At 37.1% G+C, this 25,351-nt stretch overlaps 2 protein-coding genes across 3 annotated transcripts in view; one reads left to right on the top strand and one right to left on the bottom strand.

Moving 5' to 3' along the window:
• The window catches only part of DCAF6 (DDB1 and CUL4 associated factor 6), a 133,164-nt gene extending 110,282 nt beyond the window's left edge, over positions 1–22,882 (top strand). For both annotated transcript variants that reach the window (XM_088017124.1, XM_088017125.1), the window contains 5 exons: positions 12,695–12,833; positions 14,751–14,907; positions 15,545–15,633; positions 17,457–17,562; positions 22,421–22,882. In XM_088017124.1, coding sequence (XP_087873250.1) covers positions 12,695–12,833; positions 14,751–14,907; positions 15,545–15,633; positions 17,457–17,562; positions 22,421–22,485 — 556 coding nt within the window. In that variant the 3' untranslated portion in view covers positions 22,486–22,882. The remainder of the gene's footprint in view (positions 1–12,694; positions 12,834–14,750; positions 14,908–15,544; positions 15,634–17,456; positions 17,563–22,420) is intronic.
• Positions 15,911–25,351, bottom strand: part of GPR161 (G protein-coupled receptor 161) — a 62,277-nt gene continuing 52,836 nt past the window's right edge. Inside the window, exon 7 of the mRNA XM_088017126.1 lies at positions 15,911–21,981. Coding sequence (XP_087873252.1) covers positions 21,908–21,981 — 74 coding nt within the window. The 3' untranslated portion in view covers positions 15,911–21,907. The remainder of the gene's footprint in view (positions 21,982–25,351) is intronic.

The following is a 25,351-nucleotide window of genomic DNA, read 5'->3' as shown; positions in this document are numbered from 1 at the left end:
TAGCATAATAAAGCCTCTCAGAAAACTTGCAACCAAAAAACTGTTTAGCTTTGCTTAATCCATTACTTTCCACATTTCACAAACCCTTTTTTTGTTGTGCACCTACAAAAATCTCACAATTTGGAAAGTGCTCTTCCAATTTACATTCTAAATTGTGAGTATCAAGTTCATTAGCTACCTAGACTAGAAGACTCTTTCACACCTGCATAGTAAAGAATTTCTTCCTATAGGTTAACTCAGAATTCACCTGCTATAATTCTAGTCATGTCCTTATGTTCTGTCCTTAGTACAGTATCCTTTTATATTAACCTCCTTTGGCTAACTGAATTACTCCTTAAGTCATTTAATTCCAGGTTAAATAAATCAGTCATCTCCCAGTCTTTGATCAAGCCATTTTTTCTACCCTAAAATTTCTTTGTTCCCCCACAAGGAATTTTAATAACACCAATAATATCAATTAATTTGTACTACTCTAGCTATATATAATGGGGGGGGGGATTTGGTTTGGTTTGGTTTTAAGTAGGCTTCATGCCCAGTGTGGAGCCCAATGCAGGCCTTGAAGTCACGATCTTGAGATCAAGACCTGAGCTGAGATTAAGAGTCGGACCCTTAACCGACTGAGCTACCCAGGTGCCGCTGTAATGGTGTTTTATGAAAGGATTTACCATATTGAAAACAAGAGGCAAAGTAATTCATATTTTATATTTTTAGTGCTGTTTAATTTCTCCTTATATTTTAGCCTAGTCCTCTAACTCCTAAATGTGCCAATCTTGTTTTTTTTTAAATTCGGCTTATAGACTATTTCTGATTTTTATAATTTACTAATTTGAGCTTGGAATTATCTTAAATTGTGCTGACCATTTAGAAACAGCATTTTCTAGAATATGCAGTATTAAAAATAAAATACAAAGACTCTCAGGGAAGAAGAAGGGATCAAAATACGAAGTCAGGAATCTAGGTTTTTATTTTCCTAGGTCATTTATATGTTAGATTCATTCTAGGTTTTTATCTCTTAAATGCTGTGTCCCAAATAAATAGCTGATACCTTGAGATGTTTTTGTTTTTCCTTTGACATTTCTGGATGAATTAGTTTCGTATTTATTATTTTATCCATTCAGTAAACCTATATGAACCAAATACTGTGGTAGAAGCTGGTGATATAAGGATAATGACAACACAGCCTCCATTAACTCTTGGTTCAGTGGGATACACAGACACATATAAATAATTTTAATATAGTAATTGCAGCAATAGAGTTTTTCACAGGCATTGGCATCATTAAGGGCTCTGAACCTAATCTAAGGAGGGGGAGAATTCTATTTTTTTAATTCTTGGTTTGTGACACACTATCATTGTTGATTCATGTTCGGTTCCTTTTCTTTATTCATTTATTTAATAATAAATAAATATCCATAAACCCACCACCTAACCCGAAACTGAGAGACTACCAGTAACTTAGATCTGCATATAGTCCTCTCTATTCTGTCCCCCTGCCAGCCTTACCAGGAGCAACCACTCTTCTGAATGTTATATTTATTATGCCTTGCTTTCAACAAAAAATTATCACAAATATAAATGCCAAAATAATATATTATTTAATTTGTTTTACCCACTTTTAAACTTGATTAAAAAAGAATATCGTCTGGATATGGGATTAGGACTTGATATTTCTTTCTCAGTCAACATTATGTTAAGATTCATCCATGTTGTTATGTGTAGCTGATGCTTAATCAATTTTCTGCTACATAATAATCCATTATATGACTATTCCATAATTTATCCCTTTTCCTGTTAATGGGCATTTCAGTTTTAAGTTTTTGCTATTATTAACAGTGCTGGTTTGAACATTCTGAAACATGTCTCCTTGGGCTTTTCTGGGGTGCATACCTAAGAATGGAATGTTTAATTTTACAAGATAATCTCAAATTGTTTTCCAAAGTGGGAGTGTAAATTAATACAATCACTAAGTAATCACACTGATCCACAACGTGGTTTTATCACTCTTTTTGACTTTGCTAATTGATTTGGTGTACGGTGGTCTTGACTTTCATTTCTCTGTTTACAAAATGGGATTATGCATCTCTCATTTGTTTTTTGGCCATATCTGGTTTTCTACTGGCTTGTTTTAATTGAGTTGTTTTTCTTTTCCATGTTGATCTTGTTTTTATTATTTATTAAGGAATTCTTAATATATTTTTGATACTAATTTGTGTCATTTATAAATGTGCAAATACTTTTTCTGGTTTATGATTTATTTTTTTAAGCCGTCTTTTGAGGAACTATTCTTAATTTTAATGTAGTTGAATTTTATCATTCTTTAATGCATATCACTTCCTTTTATTTAAGAAATCCTTACTTACCCTTGAATTCTAAAAATTGAAAACTTTCTTTTGAAGTTGTCTTTTGACAACTTAAGATATTAATCCATCTGGAATTATTTTTATTTATGAGGTATATGTGTGCTCATGTAGATAGCCCTATTTTCCCTGTTCATTTATTAAATGTTGAATTTCCCCAGGGAGCTGCTACACTACCCATCATGTTAGAGTTCCATATAAACACAGGTCTATTTCTGGGCTCTTTGTTTCGTTCCATTGGACAATTGTTTGCCTCTCCATCAATATCATACTCTTATAATTACTCTAGTTTTATAATCTTAATACCTTCTAAGTCTCTTCAAGTCTCTTCTCTTTATTTTTCTTTAGAAGGGACTTGGCTATTCTTTGTCCTTTGGTCTGTTTTATGATCAACATTTTAAGTTCCACACAGTGTTCAGAATATGATTCTAGTTGTAATAAACCTGTAAATAAATTTGGAGAATTAATTATCCTCACAATATTAAGTTATCTCTACATTTCTTTAGATCTTTTAACAGTAACATGTTATAATTTCCTACAAACGGGAATATCTTTATTTATAGACAATTTCATCTTCACTGCTGTTGTAAATGCATTTTTTTTTAAACTTGTAATGCTCTCGTAATAGTTTGTTGCTGGTGTTTAGAAATTCAGTTGGCTTGTATAATGATCTTAAATCCACCCAAATATTTTTCTGATATCTATTAATTGGCATGTGAGTTCCTTTTAGTTTTTTTTTTTAATGTAGACAGTCATATCATTGCAAATAGGAGTTTTGTTTCTTCCTTTTCATTCTTACTGCTTACTGTATATTGGTTAATGAGGATAGTAAAAATCACACCTTGCTCCTGATTTTGAAAAGAATGTCTGCATGAGTTTATTTAGGTTTGTGTTTTTGGGTTTTTGTAGATACCTTCTATCAGGTTAGGGGGTTCCCTGCTATTTAGTTTACTAATGGTTTTATAAATCATGAATGAATATTGATTGAATCAAGTACATTTTCTTCATCTATTGAGTTATCATATATTTTTTCTCCCTTAACCTGCTAATACAGTAGATAACATTTGGAAATGTCCTAATATTAAACAGTCTTTTGGTGGGGCACCTGGGTGGCTCAGTTGTTAAGTGTCTGCCTTCGGCTCAGGTCATGATCCCAGGGTCCTGGGATCGAGCCCCACATTGGGCTCCCTGCTCAGTGGGAAGCCTGCTTCTCCCTCTTCCACTCCCCCTGCTTGTGTTCCCTCTCTTGCTGTGTCTCTCTGTGTCAAATAAATAAATAAATAAAATCTTTTTTAAAAAAATAGTCTTTTGGGATGCTTGGGTGGTTCAGTCAGTTAAGCATCTGCCTTCTGCTCAGGTCATGATCCCAGGGTCCTGGGATCAAGTCCTGCATCAGGCTCCTTGCTCAGCGAGGAACCTGCTTCTCCCTCTGCCTGCCTTTCCCTCTGCTTGTGCTCTGTCTTTCTGTCTCAAATAAGTAAAATCTTTAAAAAAAAACCAAAACAGTCTTTCTTTCAGGTGTGTCTTATGACCCAGAATGTAGTCTATTTTGATGAATGTTCAACTTGAAAAGAATGTGCATTCTACTGTTGTTGTAGTCAGACGATGTCCGTTATATCCTGTTGATCAGTGGTGTTGAGTTCAGCTGTGTCCTTACTGTCTGCCTCCTGGATCTGCCCCTTTCTGGAGACAAGGGTGTTGAAGTCTCCAGCTATTATAGTAGATTCATCTATTTCTCCTTGCATTTCTAGTTTTTGCTCCATGTGTTTTGACCCTCTCTGGTTAGGCACATATGCCTTAATGATTGTTCGGGGGGAATTGATTCCTTTGACATTATGTAATGCTCTTCTTTATCTCTGATAACTTTGCTTACTTTGAAGTCCGCTGTGTCTGAAAGAAATATAGTTTTTCTTGCTTTCTTTTGTTTATTGTCAACATGGTATGTTTTTCTCCATACATTCACTTTTAATCTATATGAGTCTTTATTTTTAAGTGGATTTCTTATAGACAACAGATAGTTGGATCATATTTTTTGATCCACCCTGATAATCTGTCTTTTAATTGGTGTATTTAGAATGCTGACATTTGAAGCAATTATTGATATAATTGGATTAATGTCTCCCATATTCTTTACTGTTCTCTGTTCTTTGTTCCTGTTTTTGTCTTTTCCTTTTTTTCTGCCTTTTGTGGTTTGAATTCAGCATTTTGTATGATTCCATTTTCTCTCCTTTCTTAGCATATCAGCTATACTTCTTTTTTAAACTTTTTTTAGTGGTTGCCCTAGAGTTTACAATGTACTTTTTACAACTAATCCAGTCCACTCTCAAATAATACTATACCATTTCACGGTAGTGTGAATATCATGATAACAAAACCCTAATTCCTTCTTCCTGTCCCTGTGTCACTGCTGTCATTCATTTCACTTTCATGTAAGTAACATAAGCATACATAAGTATATATACACAGAAGTTACATACATAAACATACATAATGAAATACATTATTGCTATTATTATTTTGAACTATTATCTGTTAGATAAGATTAAGAAAAATGAAAGTTTTCCTTTTATCTTCACTTATTCCTTCTTTGATGGTCTTCCTTTGTTTATGTAGATTCATGTGTCTGATTCATAATTTTTTTCTTCTCTATAAAGAACTTCTCTTAACATTTTTTGCAAGGCAGGTCTATTGGCAACAAATTCCTTTGCTTTTTGTTTGAGAACATTTTTATTTCTCATTCACTGAAGAAGGATAATTTTGCAGGGTCCAGAATTCTGGGTTGGTGATTTTTTTTTTCTCGGTGTTTTAAATATTTCACTTCATTCTCTTCTTGCTTCATAGTTTCTGAGGATAAGTTGGATGTGATTCTTATCTTTGTTCCTCTCTAGGTAAGATGTTTGTTTTCCTCTGGCTTCTTTCAGGATTTTTTTTTTAATCTTTGATTTTCTATATTTTTAAAATGATATGCCTAGGTTGTAGGATTTTTGTATTGGTTTGGTTTGGGTTTTTTGGTATTTATCTTGCTTGGTGTCCTCTAGGATTCCTGGATCTATGATTTGGTGTCTGACATTAATTTAGGGAAATTCTCAGTCATTATTATTTCAAATTTTCCTTTTCTTTCTTTTCTTTTCTCTTGTTCTCTTCTCTTCTCTTTTCTTTTCTTTCTTCACCTTCTGGGATTTCCATTATGATTCTGTTACATCTATTGTAGTTATCACACAGTCCATGGATTTTTTTTTTTTTAAGATTTTATTTATTTATTTGACAGAGAGAGAGAGCAAGAGCAGGAACACAAACAGGGGGAGTGGGAGAGGGAGAAGCAGGCTTCCTGCCGAGCAGGGAGCCCGATGTGGGACTCGATCCCAGGACCCCGGGATCATGACCTGAGCCGAAGGCAGACGCTTAACGACTGAGCCACCCAGGCGCCCTCCATGGGTTTTTTTTTCAGTCTTTGTTTTCTTTGCTTTTTGGTTCTCAAGGATGCTATTAATATATCTTCTAGGTCAAGGATTTTTTTTCAGCCATGTCCAATCTGTTAATGAGCCTGTCAAAGGCATTCTTCATTTTTGTTACAGTGTTGGTTTTTTTTTTTTTTTTGTATTTTGTTTGTTTTTTATCTCTGGCAATTCTTTTTGCTTCTTTCTTAGGATTTCCAGTGCTCTGCTTGCATTGCCCATCTATTCTCGCATGTTGTGTACTTTATCCATTAGTGCCCTTAATTAATCATAGTTGTTTTAAATTCCTGGTCTGTTAATTCCAACTTGCTCTGTCTCTTCTAAGTGTGTTTTTTCTCTTTTGGTGTGCCTTATAGCTTTTTTGATGTAGCTATATATGATGTACCATGTAAAAGGAACTGTTCTAATTAAACTAGTAATGTGGTGGTGAGGCGTGGGAGAGGGGAAGCATTCTATAGTCTTAAGATTAGGTCTCAGTCTTTTAGTGAGCCTACATCTCTGGCCTTTAGAAGTATTCCTCAGTTTTTGTTTTTGTTTTTTTTTTCCTTTCCCTTTAGGTGGGATAGGATGGTCTGAGTGGGCTGTAGTTGGCTATCTCTCTCCCCTAGGTTAGTTAGACTTTGATTATTATTAACCCCAGCAGGTTAGGCTCTAGTTAACTAGTTTCCCTGAAGAGCAGACCTTACTGAGAAGAGTAGAGTGCTCTGGCATTTTTCAAAATGGTTCCTTTTCTCCTCTCCCTGCCAGAAACCCAAGGGGATTTTTCTCCAGTATTTTGTGTGGCAATCTGGTCTGGCTGCTGGAGGTAAATCTGAAAATACTGTGGGAAGGGCCCCTATGACTGGGTTCCTCTGGAGTTTTTAATTCTCAAAGCTGTCCACATTGAGCTTCCAGCAGTTCCTCAATCACAGTTCAGGTATTCTTACCCCCAAGTCTCTGTTCCGCTAAGCTGTGACTCCCTGTTTGCCTGTTTGTCTCTCCAGTCTTAGGGAAGCAGTTTGCCCCGTGTCCTCCCCTCTCTTACGGATCCAGGAAGAATTGTTGATTTTTCAGTCTGTTCAGCTTTTTACTTGTCAGTTTGGAGTGAGGACTTTCAAGCTCCTTACATGTAGAACTGGGTTAAACAATCTTTGTATTCCTGGGATAAACCTAACATGATCATGACGTATTATCTTTTTGATACATTGTTGGATTTGATTTGTTGATATTTTGTGAAGGAGTTTTCTATCTATATTTGGAATGGATTTTCTTTCTTATATTTTCATGATCCTGTTTTTGGTAAAAAGTTAACACTACCATCAGAGAATGAGTAGAAAAAAACATTTCCTATTTCCAGATTTTGTATAAGATTGGAATGACCTTTTCTTTAAAAGTTTAGTAGATCTTACCTATAAAACCATCTGGACCTCATGTTTTCTTTTGGAGATGGTTTTTAAGTACTATTTTATTTTACTTCTTTAATAGCTATAGGACAGTTTGCACTATCTGTTTCTTCTTTAGTCAGTGTTAGCAAGTTTTTTAAAAATGTGTCCATTCATCTAAGTTTGCAAATTTATTATACTATTTTTATTGTCTATTTAATTTCTACTGTCTTGAGTTATAACCACCTTCTTATTCATAACATTATTTGAACTCCCTTAATTTTTTCTTCATCATCATGGCAGAACTCTGTTTTGTTACTCATTTTGTTTTTTATTTCTGCTTTCTCTATATTATTTCCTTTCTTCTGTTTTCTTTGAAATTATTTTGTGGTTTATTATTTTTTTCTAACTTCTTAAATTGTATACATTTAACTTTTTTTCCAGTAACATCTAACTTGTGGTTAGAGAATGTGGTTGGTGTTAGATGAGTTCTTTGAAATTTATAGAAACTGACTTTGTGGCCTTGTACATGTCAAATTTGTAAATGTTTCATGGGCCCTTGAAAAGAATATTACTCTAATTTTTAATGTGAAATTTTATATGTAGCCAGTAGATCAAGACTGTAAATTATGTTAAAATTATTTATATTTTTGACGTTTGTGTGTTTGTTTTTGTCAGCTTGACATATAAAATAGGGAGAGAGACATGTTGAAATCTTCACTGTCATGGGGGATTTGTCTAATTCTCCTTGCTGTTATGTCATTTTCTTTTTAAATGCATTTTGAGGCTATTTTTAGTGAGTGCATATATGTTAAATTGTTATATCTTCCTGGTAAATTGAACTTATTATGTATGTAGTAATCCTCTCTATTCTTAGTGCTGCCTTTTATCTTAGTCTGTTTTGTCTGATATTAATGTAACCAAGGCACCTTTCATTTGATTAGTATTTGCGTAATATCTTTTTGCTTGAAACTTTTCCGTGTCCTTATGCTTTTTGGTGTATCTTAGACAATCTTTTTTCTCAGTTGTTGAATTTAGTCTATTTAAATTTACCATCATGGCTATATTTAAACTTGTTTGCAACTTCTCACTATCCTCTGTTACCATTTTTTTGTTTGGTTTGTTTTTTACTTTCTTGCCTTTTTTTAGGATTAAGTTTTGTATTTTTTTTTCTTTTTTAGTTTTGCTTTTCTCTTTATTTTTTATTTTTCTCCATTGGGTTGGAATTTATGCTCCTTATTACTATGATTTTATTGTTTACTTCTGAACTTTTATGCTTATTTAACTTTATAATATCTTTTATGACTTAAATTGGGTGCCAGACTAGCAAAGCTATCATATAAGAAGGAATAATATTCTCCAAAACAACTTTACAGATGGTAGGCTTTTAATAAATATTTGTTTGCTGACTGAAATTCTTCATATGTATATATCATTTTAATTTTCATTTGATCAAATTTGCAAAGTAATAAAGTACAAATTATTTTCAATGACCTATATTTTTCGTGTTTCCTATGAAATATCTGCTAGGAAAGTTGTTTCAATATATTCATTTTAAGCTTATCCTGTTAACTGAGTTGGACATTACCTGATTGTAAATGTAGGTATATAGTATCTACTGTTATTTTTATTTTCTAATTTGAAATTTGTACACTTGAAGCTTTATCTCTTAGATAATTTTCCTACAGTGGGATAGTGGTAGGTACCCTAATCTTGGATCAGAACTGTATAATACAAATCACATAACTTGAGATCTAGATTGATTTTATTTATTTATTTATTTAATTTTCCTCCAAATTTTTATATAGTGTAATATTGGTTTCAGGAATAGAATTCAGTGATCCATCACTTATTATAACACTCAGTGCTCATCGTAACAAGTACCCTCCTTAATGCCCACCACCCATTTAGCCCATCCATCTCCCCTCCAATCAACGCTGTTTGTTCTCTGTCGTTAAAAGTCTTTTATGGTTTGTTTTCCCCCCTCTCTCTCTCTTTCCCCTTCCCATATGTTCATCTGTTTTGTTTCTTAAATTCCACATGAGTGAAATCATATGGTTTTTGTCTTTCTCTGACTGACTTATTTCACTTAGTACAATACACTCTAGCTCCATCCACGTCATTGCAAATGGCAATATTTCATTCTTTTTGATGGCTGAGTAGTAGAGATCTAGATTTTAAAATTAGAATGGTTAAGCCAAACAAACATTAAGCAGTAAATTAGACTATATTCTACAGCTAACTTTTAAACGAAATGAACATTTTTTACCTGGTACTGTCCTCACTAGTTCTTAATTATTATCACCTCTTTAAGAATTCAACTTTAATTTTGTCCACACATCATGTTTTAAAGCTTTGAGCTTCTATCTAAATTCTTAATTTGTCATATAATTTCTTTTCCCATTTATAGCTCCTGAGACCTTTGGTTTGTCAGCAAGGTCATTTCTGTTTCCTCTACTACCTGATGCTCTGCTTTCTTAACAACAGAGTTCTTTTCTTTGCTGGTTTTTTGCTAATCACATATTTGTATCTGATTCGGAATGTCTTCTCTTCTACTTTAGAAAAAAGAGAGATCCAACTATTTTTTTTTGAGAGCATTTAAATTCTTAATCCTTCTCATTATCACCTCAGAATCAGAAAGAGAAAATCAGAGTAAACTAAACATGTCACCTTTGCACTATTTAATTTAAAAATTTATGTGTAGACCCATATTTTGGATATACAAAGCATAAGATAAAGTTTTTAAAACATTTTTAAATAAACCTGCATAACTTACAGTATACCATTTTATGAGAAAGAAAATACCTTTTTATTATAAAAGTAGGAGTACAAAATTGTTAAATAATTGTTTAAAAAAGTGTTACTGATGATTGGTGTCTGGTTTTCTAGATCCTTTCTATGCATATATAGAATTTTTCCCCTAAGAATTATTTTTAATCTATGTTGCATATTAGGCAGTATAATGCCAACATTTTTCACATAGTTGATTATGGATCCTCCTTATCTTTTTTATTTATTTTTTAAAGATTTTATTTTTAAGTAATCTCTATATCCAAAGTGGGACTCGAACTCATAATTCTGAGATTAAGAGTCTCATGCCCCACTGACTGAGCCAGCCAGGTACCCCTTTCTTATCTTTTTTATTGGTGGTATAAATATTCCAATATATAGATGTAACATAATTTATTTAATTAATCCATCCTTTCCATGTGAACATTTAGATTATTTCCAGTCTTTCTGAAAGTAGACAACAGAAGTTTCACTACAGTGAGAATTTATATTATACAAATATATGTATAATCTAAATATAAATAATATAAAATATGTAATATTTGTATATTTGTTTAAGTTTTGTGTAGCATACATTTTCTAAAAGTAAAATTGCTGCATCAAAGCAAATACATTTTTTTCCTTTAAGATTTTTTTTATTTTGGGGGTACCTGGGTGTTTCAGTCAGTTAAGCGTCTGACTCTTGGTTTTGGCTCAGGCCATGATCTCTGGGTCATGGGAATGAGCCCCATGTTGGGCTCCATGCTCAGCACAGAGTCTGCTTGAGATTCTCTCCCTCTCCCTCTGCCCCTCCTCCCCCTTCTGTCTCCCTTCTCTCACTCTCTCTCCCTTTCCTTTTCTCCCTCTCTCCCAAATAAATAAAATCTTTAAAAAAAAAAAGGTTTTTTTTTTTTTTTTTTTTTTACGTAATCTCTACACCCAGTGTGGGGCTTGAACTCACAACCCCCAAGATCAAGAGTCACATATTCTACCAACTGAGCCAGCCAGGTGCCCCAGCGTATACTTATTTTAAGTTTTAATAGATATTATTTAATTTCTAGTGAACTGGAACTCAATATATTGCTGGTGGGAATGTAAATTGGTGTAACCACTTTGGAAAATTGTTTGAAAGTATCTATTAAAGCTGACCATATGCACATGCTGTGGTCCAGCTGTTTTCCTCCTAGGTATATACCTAGCAGAAACATGGACATATGTTTGCCAAGGACATGGACAGATGTTGATAGTAGCAGTAACTCAGTAATCAAAAACTGTGAACAACCCAATGTCCACCAACAGTCGAATGGATACATAAATTATAACGTATTTATACAAAGTAGTATTCTGCAGCAAAGGGGATGAATTAACTACAGCTAAATAAAACAACATGGATGAATCTTACAAAATGATGTTGAGCTAAAGAAGTTACAAAATAGCATATCCTCTGTTTCCATTTAATTAGTGTTCACAAACTTGGAAAAGTAGTCATACTGTTAGAAGTCAGAATAATGGTTTTCTTTAAGGGGAGAACAATGATGGGAATGAAGCACTAGGAGAATTCTGGGAATTTTGGTTATGCTTCGTTTCTCAGGACTGGTGCTGGTTCGTGGGCTTGTTTGGTTTGTGAAAATTCACTGTGCTACACACTTGTGATATTATGCCTTCCCGTGTATGTATTCTGCTTCAATGGAAAGTTTCCATTAAAGGAGTTCACTTTGTTTTTTACATAGAGAACCACTTTCAAACTCCTACCAGTAGTGTCTGTTTTTCCTATACTCTTGCCACTCTGATAGACATTAAAATCTTTTTAATCTGGTAGACATATAAAGAGGTCAATTTGTTGTTTTATTTTTATCTTATTATTAGTGAGGCTCAGCATCCTTTTGTACATTTGCTGACCATTTCTTCTACAGTTTCCCTACTCTTGTCCTTTGCCTATTTTTCTGTTACACTGTTTTTCTTACTGATTTGTAGACTTTTTTGGTCTATTATATGTCAAAATATAATGTTTTAAATAATAAATTCAAACTAACAAACTTATTAAGTATATCATGTGTTAGGAAAAGTTTCTTCTAATAATTAAATCCGTCTTTAAAAGGACCCATTATTCTTCAGTCTCCCAGCTCTGTAACCAACTCCGTTCTTAGGAGAGTAAATTCAGCTTCGTTAGCTCCAAATCGATACTCATACATGGAGTCCATGTAGAATCTATTTGAAAGTCCCTGTTTTATTGTACATATATTAATATCCTCTTTTTCTTGACTAGTCTGTTCTTTGCTGGGAACATCTTTACAAAATCTCAAAACAAGTTTACCCACTGCTATTACATGTTACCCTTAATTTCTTTTGGTTTCTCTTTATGCCTTTACATTTCCTCATATGGAGAAGAGAAATGATATTGAATAGGATTTGTTTTGTTTGTAGTAAATTGCATATTAATTTTGCCTATCTTTTTTTTTATTTATTAAATAGCCCTTTAAAAACCAGTGTGCCGCATGCTATTTCCTTTACTTTCTCAACCAGTTCCAAATTTCTAAGTGATCTCTTCACTAAAATATTTTGTTTTAGTAACTCAACTAGTCTGATGTAGTCTCACTGTTGTGTCTGCCTTTTTATGCTTTGGTTGGGGATGCCTTATTTAAAATACTGCCTAGACTTTACTATATTTTAATGTTCCTCATTTTGATCCCGTAGTGACCTGTGAATGTTTTAAATTTATTTTTGTTTTTTTCTTTTAATATGTAATTCATAGACGCTCTGCTGTTGCCCGCATTCAGGAGTTCTTCAGGCGGAGGAAAGAAAGGAAAGAAATGGAAGAATTGGATACTTTGAACATTAGAAGGCCACTAGTAAAGATGGTTTATAAGGGCCATCGCAACTCCAGGACAATGGTACCAAATGCTCATGGCACTCTTTGGAGAAATTGCAGATTCATAATACGAATTTTTTCATAATGATGATCTTCGTATATTGCCACTGCGATTCCAGTAATAGCATTATTGTACCTTAACAGTTACACCTCTTTACCCAAACATGGTTCTTTTAGTCCTAGAATATATTGCCAAGGACCATTATTGTTTACAAGAAAATTCTGCCCTACTAAGGAAATGTTGTAGAAGTTTAAAATTTTTAGCTGGTACAAGTAACAATTACCTCCTTTTGTTCTCTCACACTTGCTGTCTACCTGTCTAGTATATATTTTTTTAGCTTATTTTAGCACCCTTGGTTGATTTGAAGAGGAAGATTTAGGTATATGAAATCCAGGCTCATTGTAAAATGTAGTCCGGTTACTTTATAACAACTCTTCTTAAGAGTCAAGATTTGTTTTAGTTACTTTGTCTCTCTAGACTTTACTGTCCTCCTCTATGAAATAAGAATAGACCAGATGATCTCTAAGATCTTTTCAAGTTTTACAGTCCACAAGTCTTATACACCCAGTGTGATACTAATTATTTATTAAGAGGATCCTGCAAGATGATTAGCATTTTAGAACTGTTAACTCTGAACCACTCATATTTAGAAAGTGTTGTTTTCATATATTCATTGAGTCATCCAAAAGTATCTACAGAGTCAGTTTTAATCTGCTTTCTTCAGAGATAAGGGGAAAAGTTACTTTGGGGGGGCCCTCACTGGCTCAGTTGATAGAGCATGTGACTCTTGATCTCGGGGTCCTGAGCTCAAGCACACGTTGGGCATAGAGCCTACTTTAAAAAAAAAGTTACTTTGAGGCAGGGAACTACTTAGCTCTCTCTGTAGACATCATTGGTGGTAATAATTTAATCATTCTAAACAGAATGCTCACTATTAATAGAAGTAATCAGTGTACATGTCTTGTATTTTGCTGGTTAAAATTTTGGATGAAAATATTAGGGGTAGGAATGAAAGAAGAAAAGAAGTAACAGTAACGCTAAGTAACAATAAAACTGTCTACCCCCTTTGGTTTGGCAAAAATAGCAAAGTAGCAACTGCCGATGAAATGATTGAAAAACATGGCACCTGGGGTGGCTCAGTTGGTTAAGCGACTGCCTTCGGCTCAGGTCATGATCCTGGAGTCCCGGGATCGAGTCCCACATTGGGCTCCTTGCTCAGCAGGGAGTCTGCTTCTCCCGCTGACCCTCTTCCCTCTCGTGCTCTCTCTCATTCTCTCTCTCTCAAATAAATAAAATCTTAAAAAAAAAGAAATGATTGAAAAACATCCCGAACTACAAAGATTTTGGATGGCTCATTCATATGCATCCATTGAAAAATGTCATCCTAAGCATTCCAGTATATCCTGTTGTCTCATTGCTTCATTAAATATGTTTATATCCTTCCTTCTCAATTGTGAGAGAATAGCTAATAAAAAGATTGGTACTTTTTGTTCTTTTGGCATAAAGCAAAATACAAAAGGGAACCATTCATTTTTTTCTATGATTTGTTTTTATTATCTTATAAAGCCAAAGTGGAACCATTTTTGGAAAGTTCAGCAACATATAGGCATAGAAGTTTCCATTATACTTTCCAAAACCCAGAAATCCCATTCATTCCTTTAGCAGTTACTAATTCAGCACCTACTGTTGCCAAGTACTGCTTAAGGCCGTGAAAATATAGCATTGAACAGAGCAAAATATCTATTTTCATGGGGAACTTTTCATTATTTACTGTTGTATCATGCTTGCTGATAAATCTCCATCATTTTAAAATAATAGAAGACAAAGACTATTTTTTATTATTTTCTAAGCCAATTAATATTTCCAATTGCAGAATAGAATAAATCTTGGTTTTAATATTTGATTTGAATTTTCTTATAATTTTTTTTAAACCCTTAGATAAAAGAAGCCAATTTCTGGGGTGCTAATTTTGTAATGAGTGGTTCTGACTGTGGCCATATCTTCATCTGGGATCGTCATACTGCTGAGCATTTAATGCTTCTGGAAGCTGATAATCATGTGGTAAACTGCCTGCAGCCACATCCGTTTGACCCAAGTAAGATGGCCTTTTATAGAAAGCAGTACGTCAGCTCCAGTTTTGTTCTAGTTGTTAATATAAGAATAATGCAAATTATCCTAGAAGGCAGCCACGAGAGCCTGTTATGACTCTCATTGGGTTTAAAACAAAAAAGACTTATAACCTCCTTTTGGCAGAAAGTATGGGGAAATAGATTAGAGTTTATTCTCTAATATTTCTTCTGAGTTTTACCAGTTGCAAGAAATTTGGTTACACTTTGCTCTACTTATCCAAACTCAACCTCCAAGCCTTGTTAGTTTTCACATGTCCAAGTTAATTTACCAGAACAAAGGAGCCTGGCTTGTTCTTGCCTTCCATTTGACATTGCCCATGTTTATCCTAAAAGGCAGTGGGTAAGAAAGAAATTTGAGTGATTGCAAGTTGGTCTTAAAATTATGTTCTGGGGTAACTTTTAGGAAATCTTCTAAGTAATATTCTCAGTCAACAATTAAATGTATCAGTACAATTTCCAGGCCAGCTCAGTTTTGCTATACATATACGTGTGTGTTTGTGTGAGTGTGTGTACATACATACATGCATAATGTATAACATATGTATGCATGTCTTAATGGCATATTTTTATCCTTTATATTAATATGCAATATTTTATTTCTAGTTCTAGCCTCATCTGGCATAGATTATGACATAAAGATCTGGTCACCACTAGAAGAGTCAAGGATTTTTAACCGAAAACTTGCTGATGAAGTAAGATTTTTATTTATACGTATTATAAATAGCGTATGTCACTTTGTTCCTGAAATGCTTTCTTAAGAAGACTCAAAGCAGCTCATTATTAATTGGTAACATAAACAAGTTTATTCAGTTAAGGAGGTCAAATTTTAAGAAAAAGAAAAATTAAGATAACATGCCTGTGTAATACTAGAGAGCTAAAAATCAAAATATTATTTTGCTAATTATAGTATCGATTATTGGTAATACCAGGTTATTATAGTTTGAGAAAAATAGATTGACTATTTTTGTGCTTATTACAATGAAGAATCATTTAAAAAACCTTCTGTCCTTTTAAGAAAATGAGTTTTACTATGGCTGGCCTCCATAATTGCAGCCAGATAAGTAAGCAGAACAAATGATTGGAGAATCTTTTCCTTTATTGTCATATTTTCAGATTTCTTCAGCTCCTTGTTAAAACAGTTTTCAAACTGGGCTTTGTGAAGCTCTCGGTTTTTAGTGGAATTGGGAGAGGGGAAGGTGGCTGATACAAAAGCTGAATTCTGGGCTTCTCCTCCCCAGCATTAGGCAGGGTTTTTATTGGCAGGTTTTCATATGAGATTTCTTATGAAAATAAGGGTTCATGGCATTAGTCAGCTGCTAACAGTTGAGCTTCTATGAGTAGGTGAGTGCAGCTCAAGTTGATGCTGTGCCCTCTTTAAAACATAAAAGAAGGGTCCATTGCTAAAAGTTATTAGTAAGTTAGAAAACCAGTACTCTAGACCAGGGTTGACAGTTCACAGCACAATTCCCACATCTGCTTTCTAACGGACATTTATAAACTTGGCATATGTCAGACACCGTGCTGAATTTTAAAAAACAAACCTTCCCTCAGAACTTAGACTGACGGGGAAGACAGACACTGAATAGTCAGCTAGAACATAGAGAGGCATGCACAGTGTTCTGGAAGCCCTTGCAAAGGAGCAGTTTTGCTTGTAAACGGGGTAGATGGATGGGGTAGTCTTCACAGAGGAAGTACGAATTGGACTGAGTTCATCAGGCAGACAGGGGGCTAAGGAGCCCTGGAAATGAAGAATTGGCAATTTCCAGGGTGTCCTAAGGTAAGTGAACCATTGGTGAGTGGATAAGAAAGCAGCTCCTTGGGGCAAGATTGGAAAGGGCTGAAAATGTGTTGTATGAAATCCCTGGGGAGCCATTGACCACATTAGCACCTTTGTCTTCCTCTCATCCTTTCCTCCCTTTCTTCCTTTTTTCCTTTGCCATGAACTTTGCCATTTGCCCTTAGCCTGTGATTACACACTAGATCCCTAGGTGTTTATGGATATTCATTTAGTGCTGTCTTGGTACATAAGACACAAGTCATTGGTAACTCTTATCCAAAAGTTTATCTTTCAAGATTACTTTTGCCTCAGTCAAGGTGACATTTTCTCGAGGGATCTGAGTGACCCTGGGGAAATCATTTAACACCGCTCTGTCACTACATGTATCAGCTCTGCCATAGGGGAAGGGAATGAGCAGACACAGGTAGACCGCTCTGGGAAACGAATCACAAGTGAAAAATAAATTGAATTCTTGAAGGTTTTAAGTGGCCTCAAAGTATGGCCTTTGTCTTTCTGCCAGTTGAAAGAGTAGTGTTCTGTGATGTCACTCCCTCAGTGGCAAGTTAAAATAATTACCTGGCACTGAGTAGCCTTACGGTGGAAATATACACAGTGTATGTATAAAGAATGAAGTAATTCCTCCTCAGACCTGCTAAGTTTTTACTGTTCTCCTAATCTTCAAGGAAAAAGTACAGTTACATCATGGTTCTTGACGTGGTTGTTTCACTTGCCCCACAGGTTATAACTCGAAACGAACTCATGCTGGAAGAGACCAGAAACACCATCACAGTGCCAGCCTCTTTCATGTTGAGGATGTTGGCTTCACTGAACCATATCCGAGCTGGTAAGAACTGTCAAGTGTATTATTAACACCATTATTACATCATGTTATTTCAGGTCTGCTTTAAAGTGATTTGTACAATTTCTTTTAACCATAAAATGAAGGCAACGTAACTTCTCACCTAGGAGTTCTGTGAACTCTTGATCTTAGTACAGTAACTTATTTCCTCATGAACCAAATGTATTGAAAAATGTCAGAATGAAAAGATAAAGCCACTTGAAAACTTTTATCAGCTGTGTTTCTCTTCTCAGAGTGGAGGATCATACCGTAATCCTTAAGATCTGTTAGAGTAAGTACCCTTTGGTGGTAGACGTGGTCAAAATTAACCCTAGCCCAGACAAAAATAAATGTAACGTGCTATTGCAAGGGTTGAAACACATAACCTCAGTAAGTTTTTTTAATATTTTTTTGTTTTGTTTTCACTGATACACTGTGAGGTTCGGTGCCAAAGAAACACAAAATGTAAATATTATAACTGATATTCAAGAAGGAAGTGAATAATCTGTTTGTAATAATAGAAAAGATCCAGTATCCATTATAAACAAAATACATTTATCAAACAAAAGAGTATTTGTTGTTTTTCACTGATTTCATAAATTTCTTCATATGTTGGATATTATCTATTATTTAATAATAACAACCACCACCATTTCTAGAGTACCTATAATGTATCAGGGACCATACCTGTCATTTCACAAATTTTTCCTAATTAGCTCCAAACCTTTACAACTTTGGTTATTGGTAATAACTTGCCCCAGGTCACACAACTGATAAATGATAAAGCCTGAATGTGAAACTGGCTTCCAAGCCCCTATTTCCCTTTGACCTTGGAAAGTTCACTTGCAGGAATACATTTAGATTGTGAATATGACATGCAGTCCGCTGGGTGATCTCAGCTCAAACTGCTTTTCAGGCTCATTCCCAGCATTCTCTCCTTCTCTGTCCACTCTGTCCATTCTGACCCTCTTTGACTTGGGGGACACATCAAAGTCTTCTCTACCTCAGGATCTTTATCACCATGCTACCCCCTCCCATCCTCACTCTTTGTTAGGATACCTTCTACTTATCCTTCAGGTCTCTGTCGGCCGTGGATTAAATATCACTTCCTCAGAGAGAGGGAGGAATGGAGAGAAAGTGTACCAGGCAAAGTAAAGGGTAGGTAGCAATTTTCAAAGTCCTGGAGGGGAGAGTGTGGACCACATCTAAAGAATTGAAAGAAGCCCATAGGAGGTGGGGAGAAAATATTCAAATTGTTAATATTAACTACTACCAGGAAAGAATGGAAATTTCAAATGGAATGTAAACAGAAAAGATTAGTAGTCCAACAAAATATTTTTGCAGTAGCTTTTGGGTTCCCGTATTATTAATCACTGTAACACTTTTGATCCATTTTCTTCAGTAACAGTGAGTAACCCTTAAAATTCATCCATTTAGATTTCAGATTTGAGGGGAGGCAGAATTTTCTAGAACAAGAAAAACATTTGCTGATTAGGATTCCTAAAACTCACTTGTTCTTGTAAAGAGTTTATCTGGCGAATGGCTCTTCCCGAGTTTTTCTACCGAAAACCATTCCTCTCTCGTTTATGCCGCATCTGTTAGCTCATGGCCACTCCCCTCCTCCTTCGGTTTTAGCATTAGATAAGGTAAGTTTTATAGCATGAAGATGCCCTTTCTTCCAGTTCTTTTTGCCATCAACCAAAAAGACATAATTTCTAATTGGTTTAGTCAACTTAACTCACCCTCTTGCTTCTCTAATGTAAAAGACTGGAGAGAAAATGTACCCGAGAGTTGCTTTTATCTTTAAGATATCCAGTTATTTGATGAGTCAGTTGTCCACCGCTGTCCTCTCCTTCTCTCCTGGTCTCCAGTATTCCAAGTATGATCATGTATGCACTGTCGAGGAGAGTTAGTAATGGACTGTGATCCTGCAGGCGCAGGCTATCCACGGAATAGTCCAGCCCCTCCATTACTCCACAAGGCTTCCTGGGAAGTCCAGGGAATAGATTCAGGGCGGCGCCTTCCTGGTGGAGCTGTGATTTTTAATGAAGGCTGCACTACAGATCCCCTGTCGGGCTTTTTTCAGCTGCAAATACTTGGGTCCTACCCCCTGAAGATTTTCACTCATTTTATCTAAATAGGGCTTGAGCTTTTGCATTTTCCAAAAAGCAACCAAAGTCATTCTCATGAATACTTCACTAAAGACTATGGTGTCTAAATGTGGTGTGTCTGTCGATGGGATGGGGCCCCCAAAGGTGGGACGAAGCAGATTGGGTGGAAGCTGGTGGCACGGGCAGTTGAAAGGATCCACCTGAAGCAGAACAAAGGAGCTAGAAGTTTATCGAATCCACCGCCCAGGAGTGGCTCAGGACAGCAGAGGACAGGCTGTCTGCCGCGAGGCTGAGGGTGGGGGCTGTTTCTAAAGGGGGAAGATGAAGGGGCATGGCTACATGTGGAGTTTTCCCTTTTTTTGCTAACTGTGCCTGGTTGTAAGTAACCCATTGGTTAGTTAGGGCCTATGGCTTTTTCAAGGTGGGTCTTCTGATGTAGAAGCGACTCTTATTTTCAGTTTTCATTTAAAAGAAGAGTGTTTCTCAGACCTCCTCGGTCTGTAACTGCCAACCAGAGATTGGTGTCAGCATTGAGCTGCTTTGTAGTTCTCCTGCCTCAGAGGTGTAGCACTTCATGAACAAAAGATTGCATTTAACTTATTCTTAGAAACTGGGTTTCCATTCTGAGAGGGAGGACTGTGCAGCAGGTGGTTGAGATGGGTTTGAGAAAAGAACAATTATTCTGCCCTCTTCCTCATTCTGGAAGCCACTGTCCATTATTCACTGACCTGTATTAGACACTCTTGGCCGTCACTTGTCTCCTTATGGCTTGCTTTGGACTCTGCAGAATCCTTTTTTTTTTTTAAAGATTTTATTTATTTGACAGAGAGATAGAGAGGGAACACAAATAGGGGGAGTGGGAGAGGGAGAAGCAGGCTGCCGGCCGAGCAGGGAGCCCGATGCGAGGCTCGATCCCAGGACCCCTGAGACCATGACTTGAGCCGAAGGCAGATGCTTAATGACTGAGCCACCCAGGCGCCCCTGGACTCTGCAGAATCCTAATGTCTACCCTAAACTCCCTGATTGAAAGGCTGAGACAATTCTTGTTAACCCTGCATTTCCCCATCTTCATTCATAGTGTGACAAAAGGAATTTGGGTAAGAACCCTACACACTTTGAAAGAAATAGTCTGACCTCCTTCCTCATGCTTCCGACGTGACAGGAATAGGTTTGTTGAATTAGGCAGTCATATTAAAGATTCCCATTCATGGTAATCTACTTAAGCTGATAGCAGCTTCATGTTTTATTCTCTCATGAAAGTATATCACACAATAAAAAGAGTGTCATCTCTTTTATACTAACATTCGTTAGGTACCCTTTTTATTGATCAGCGATTCTTCCACGGTGTTTAGACTCCTTAGTGATATATGAAGGTCTATCCAAATCTTGTTTTTGTTTACTTATTTTGCAAATGTGTATTGAACACTTATGTAATAATGATGATAGCTAAAATTTGTATAATTTAGGTTGTAAATCCATATACACATACATCATCTCATTAGTTTGGCTTTGAAATGGAGTCTCCGCACAGAGGGGCTTTAGTCCAATTCAGCTGGACAGTAAACATATAGTCTCTTCTGTCTACTGCTCTTGGTATTGTTGACTTAAGATCAAGTGAGAGAATTTAAGCCTCTGTAGGTAATAAAATTTCATGATTCAATCTTCTCGCAGTTGACAGTGGGGCTCAACCCTCCGCCCATGTTTAACCGTTGCCTGGGGCAAATGCTTCCGTGGCAGAACAGGCTCCATCCTCATGGTGCCAGTGCTTTTATACTGTTGCCTTCTCTCCATTACCCTAATGTGACGTATCTGATCTCAGTAAAACTTCTATTCATTTATTTCATAAACCGTCACTGAACATCCTGTACGAGGCTCTGAGGATATAAGATAAAAAGAAAAAACTCCTACCCTCGCAGGAGCTCAAAAAACCGTTGAGGTCTGGTCTGTAAGAAGACACGCAAACAAACGTCCCCGCAGTTAGGGTCTTCGTTGCACAACAGACACAGAGTGTAGAGTGTAGAGGAAGGAGTTCATCATTCTGCGGGCTGGATGTTTGAGAAAGTCAGGAAAACATTTCACAAAGGGGATAATAGTTGCACTGAGATGAGTAAGCAGAACCTTTATAGCTGGAAAACTGGGCGAGTGTCCCAAGCAGAGGAACAGCAAGGATAAATCGTGAAAGCTGGAGAGAGCATGCCGTGTTCACTCACCAGTTTATAATTATATTTTCACTTGACTGGTTAATCTAGATAAGCTCCTTGAGGGCAGAGACCACGTGTCTGTTTTGGCCACCGTTGTTTCCTTAGCACAATGCCTGGAACATAGCAGATAATTTAAAAATCTTTAAACACACAGATCCTTGAGGATGGTCCCCGGGTTCCCCCACAGCCTCCCCATAGTCTTTCTGGTGGCACGATACACCTCCTCAGGCTCCTGGACTCCAAGGAACACGGTTTGAAAACCACTCCAGTAGACCGTGATATATCAAGATCCCTAGGGTTTTTCTTTTTAGTTTTTATAGGTTTAGAATTACATGCATATTCAAAGTTATAGTGCTCTGTTTCCTTTACTCTTTTTTATTTGTTTTTAGCGGCAAAAACTAACTTATCTACACACAAAAGTAAACTGATTTTTACATGATGATGTGTTGGGCTGTATACATTTTAATCAGTTTTAACTAAAAGGTATTGAAAGTTATTTCAATTATATTACTAAAAGCATTTCTTCTTGTGGGTCTCATACATGTTTTGCAGACCGGTTGGAGGGTGACAGATCAGAAGGCTCTGGTCAGGAGAATGAAAATGAGGATGAGGAATAACCATCTGTTATTGGCAAGCACTTAGATGTTCTGAAATTTGTAGAAGACATTTATTCTATTTTTTTCTTTACAGAGCTTTAGTGCAATTTTAAGGTTATGGTGTTTTGGAGTTTTCCCTTTTTTCGGGATAACCTAACATTGGTTTGGAATGATTGTGTGCATGAATTTGGAAGAGTGTGTAAAACAAAACTAGCAAAATGTTTAAAAAACTTTTTGCCATGTGTGAGGAGTGCTAGAAAATGCAAAGTGCAATATTTTCCCTAACCTTCAGGTATGAGAGCTTGGATCAATGTGGAAGAGTAATTTTCATTATAGTGAAAATGTTGGTTCAAATAAATTTCTACACTTGCCATTTGCATGTTTGTTGCTTTCTAATTAAAGAAGTTGGTGGTTTTAAGATATCCTGAATATGACTTTTTATTTCACTTTACTACCTTCACCCACGTTTTCTGGTCTTCTCAGTAACATGACTCTTCTCTATTCTTTTCTAGACTTGATAACCTTTTCTGTTTCGGCTTCTGTGTGATAGAATCACATAGAGGAGCTTTTTTTCTTTTCTCCTTCCACAGCATGTTATCTTCACCTCCAGTCACTGTCTGTCACGATTAGCGGTACCTCTCTACCCAAGTACAGGGGTCCGGCTTCCAGCAGTGAGCACAGAGCATCGTGGCTAGCTCTCATAATGGAGCTCTGGAAGCTCTGGCTTCAGGTCTTCCCCTTTCTAACTTCTAGATTTCAACTGAAAGCTGTTGACCATCCAGTCTTAGGATTCCGGGTCTTCCTTTACTCTAGTGTCCGACTCCACCCAGGCCTGTAGCTTGGGTGTTCGGAGCTGAAATGCTCCTATAGACTTAACCCTGCCATCATCCTCCCTCCCCTCTCCCAAAGTGCCGTGCTGTTCTCCAGCTGGGCCGTGCAGGACTCACGGGGTTGGGGGGGCGGGGCAGGCAAAGCATCCCTGTGCTGCGTGGAGAGCCGGCACTGCCGCTTCCCACAGGCTGGCTGCAAGGCCAGGGACACCTGCTACTGAGAGAAGGCAGATTGGCTTTTTGATAGAGGACAAAGAACTCTTCCGTTGGCTCAGTAACTTCAGTTGGACTTCAGCATCTGGCTCTCACCCTAGACAGGGCACATATGTTTTTCACATTAGGAAATGTGGTAAATGGTCAAAGGGAAAAGGAATTAGCGTTTTAGCCAAACAGGGCCACTGCATGACTTCTGGAAAGTACCAGGGTCTGTTTCTGGTTACCAATGAGTTATGGGATCTGCTTAAGCCATGTGACTTCTCTGGGCTTGTTTCCTCCTCTCTACAGTGCAGGTAATCCTATTTTTACCACCTGTGTCCTGGGGCTGTGTTAGGACCCCACGAAGCCACGGAGTTTGAAGGGCTTCACGGAACTGAAATGACCACTGGAAGTGCATATAGGACATACGTCATTTCTTGCCCTGTAATAAAACAGTAACGGATATGCTGTAGGAAGGTGTTGGAAGCCGGGTGGGGCAGAGGCTACTGGAGGGCTCAGCAGGGTCAAGGAGTAGTAGCTCTTTGGCCGGAAGAGCACAGAAGAAAATCAAAATTGTACTGTCCGCTCTGGCACAGGATGTCAGTAGTAGGGGAGCCTGGGGGGCGGGCAGAGGGTATATGCGAACTCTCTGACCTTTCTGCTCAGTTTTGCTGGGAACCTTAAAACTTACTTTTTTTTTTTTTTTAATTTAATGGTATTTGTCAAAGGAATTAGGTCCCCTGCTGTTAATTTTGCAGAGCTGTGGGTACTGTGTTAAAAAGGAGCAGGGCAGGCCAGACAAGCAGTCAAGGAGGCAGCAAAGAGAAAACATTCTAGAGGCAGCGTTGACACTTCACAACTCCCTGTATGTTGGGGAGGCCCCAGCCAGTCACACAGCTGGACCCTGGGGCTCAGCTGCAGCTTGGACCCAGGATTATGATCTCAGTGGTGGCAGGTGAGGTGGTCAGGTAAAGGTGGTAGGTTTTGTGCCTGGAGGTTGCTGAGTTTCACTGGCAACCTGCCCCCCACCCTTTGCCTCTGGTTATGGGACAGACATCTAGAGAGTGGGTTGCTGTCATTAAGCCCCCTTTATTTATTTATTTTTTTAAGATTTTATTTTTTTGAGAGAGCATGAGCCAGGGGAGAAACAGCAGGCCCTACCCCCCCACCCCACCCCCATTTAAGCCTCCTTTAAAAACCTTGGGTTAGGAGGTGCCTGGCTGGCTCAGGCAGTAACTGCAGGTGACTCTTGATATTGGGGTTGTGAGTTTGAGCCCCATGTTGCATGTAGAGATTTCTTGAAAATCTTTAAAAATAGGGTGCTGGGTGGCTCAGTGGGTTAAGCGTCTGCCTTTGGCTCAGATCACAATCTCAGGGTCCTGGGATTGAGCCCCACGTCGGGCTCCCTGCTCAGTGGGGAGCCTGCTTCTCCCTCTCCCCCCTGCTCATGCTCTCTCTCTCACTCTCTCAAATAAATAAGTAAAATCTTCAAAAAAAAATCTTAAAAACAAGAGTGTTTTGTATTTCTGGGTCATGCTAAGAAGTCATTTAATAATAGTCTCTGAATCTAATTGTCTTGGAGGAATTTATGAACAGCACATGGATGGATGTACCGAGGTGAGTGTGGTGTGGACATCGCCACCTCCCAGTTCTACAGCCATCAGCTCCTTCCTGCTCTGTCTCCTTCCCCTTGTAAGCCCACCGGAAGGGAGGCTGCACTTGAGGATGTGGCTGCACACAGTGGGTCAAGGGGGACACACTCAAAAAGTCAACAGTCCAAGTACAAATCCACAATTTCCACAGCTATACATGTACCAAAACAGATATTTAATCAGGTAGACAAAACTATTCTAAATATACTT

The sequence above is a fragment of the Eumetopias jubatus genome, unplaced genomic scaffold (assembly GCF_037043125.1).
Source record: "Eumetopias jubatus isolate StellerSeaLion01/CBP00866 unplaced genomic scaffold, mEumJub1_p1.0 scaffold_12, whole genome shotgun sequence".
Classification (NCBI taxonomy): domain Eukaryota; kingdom Metazoa; phylum Chordata; class Mammalia; order Carnivora; family Otariidae; genus Eumetopias; species Eumetopias jubatus.
This window is presented reverse-complemented; position numbering and strand designations above follow the sequence as displayed.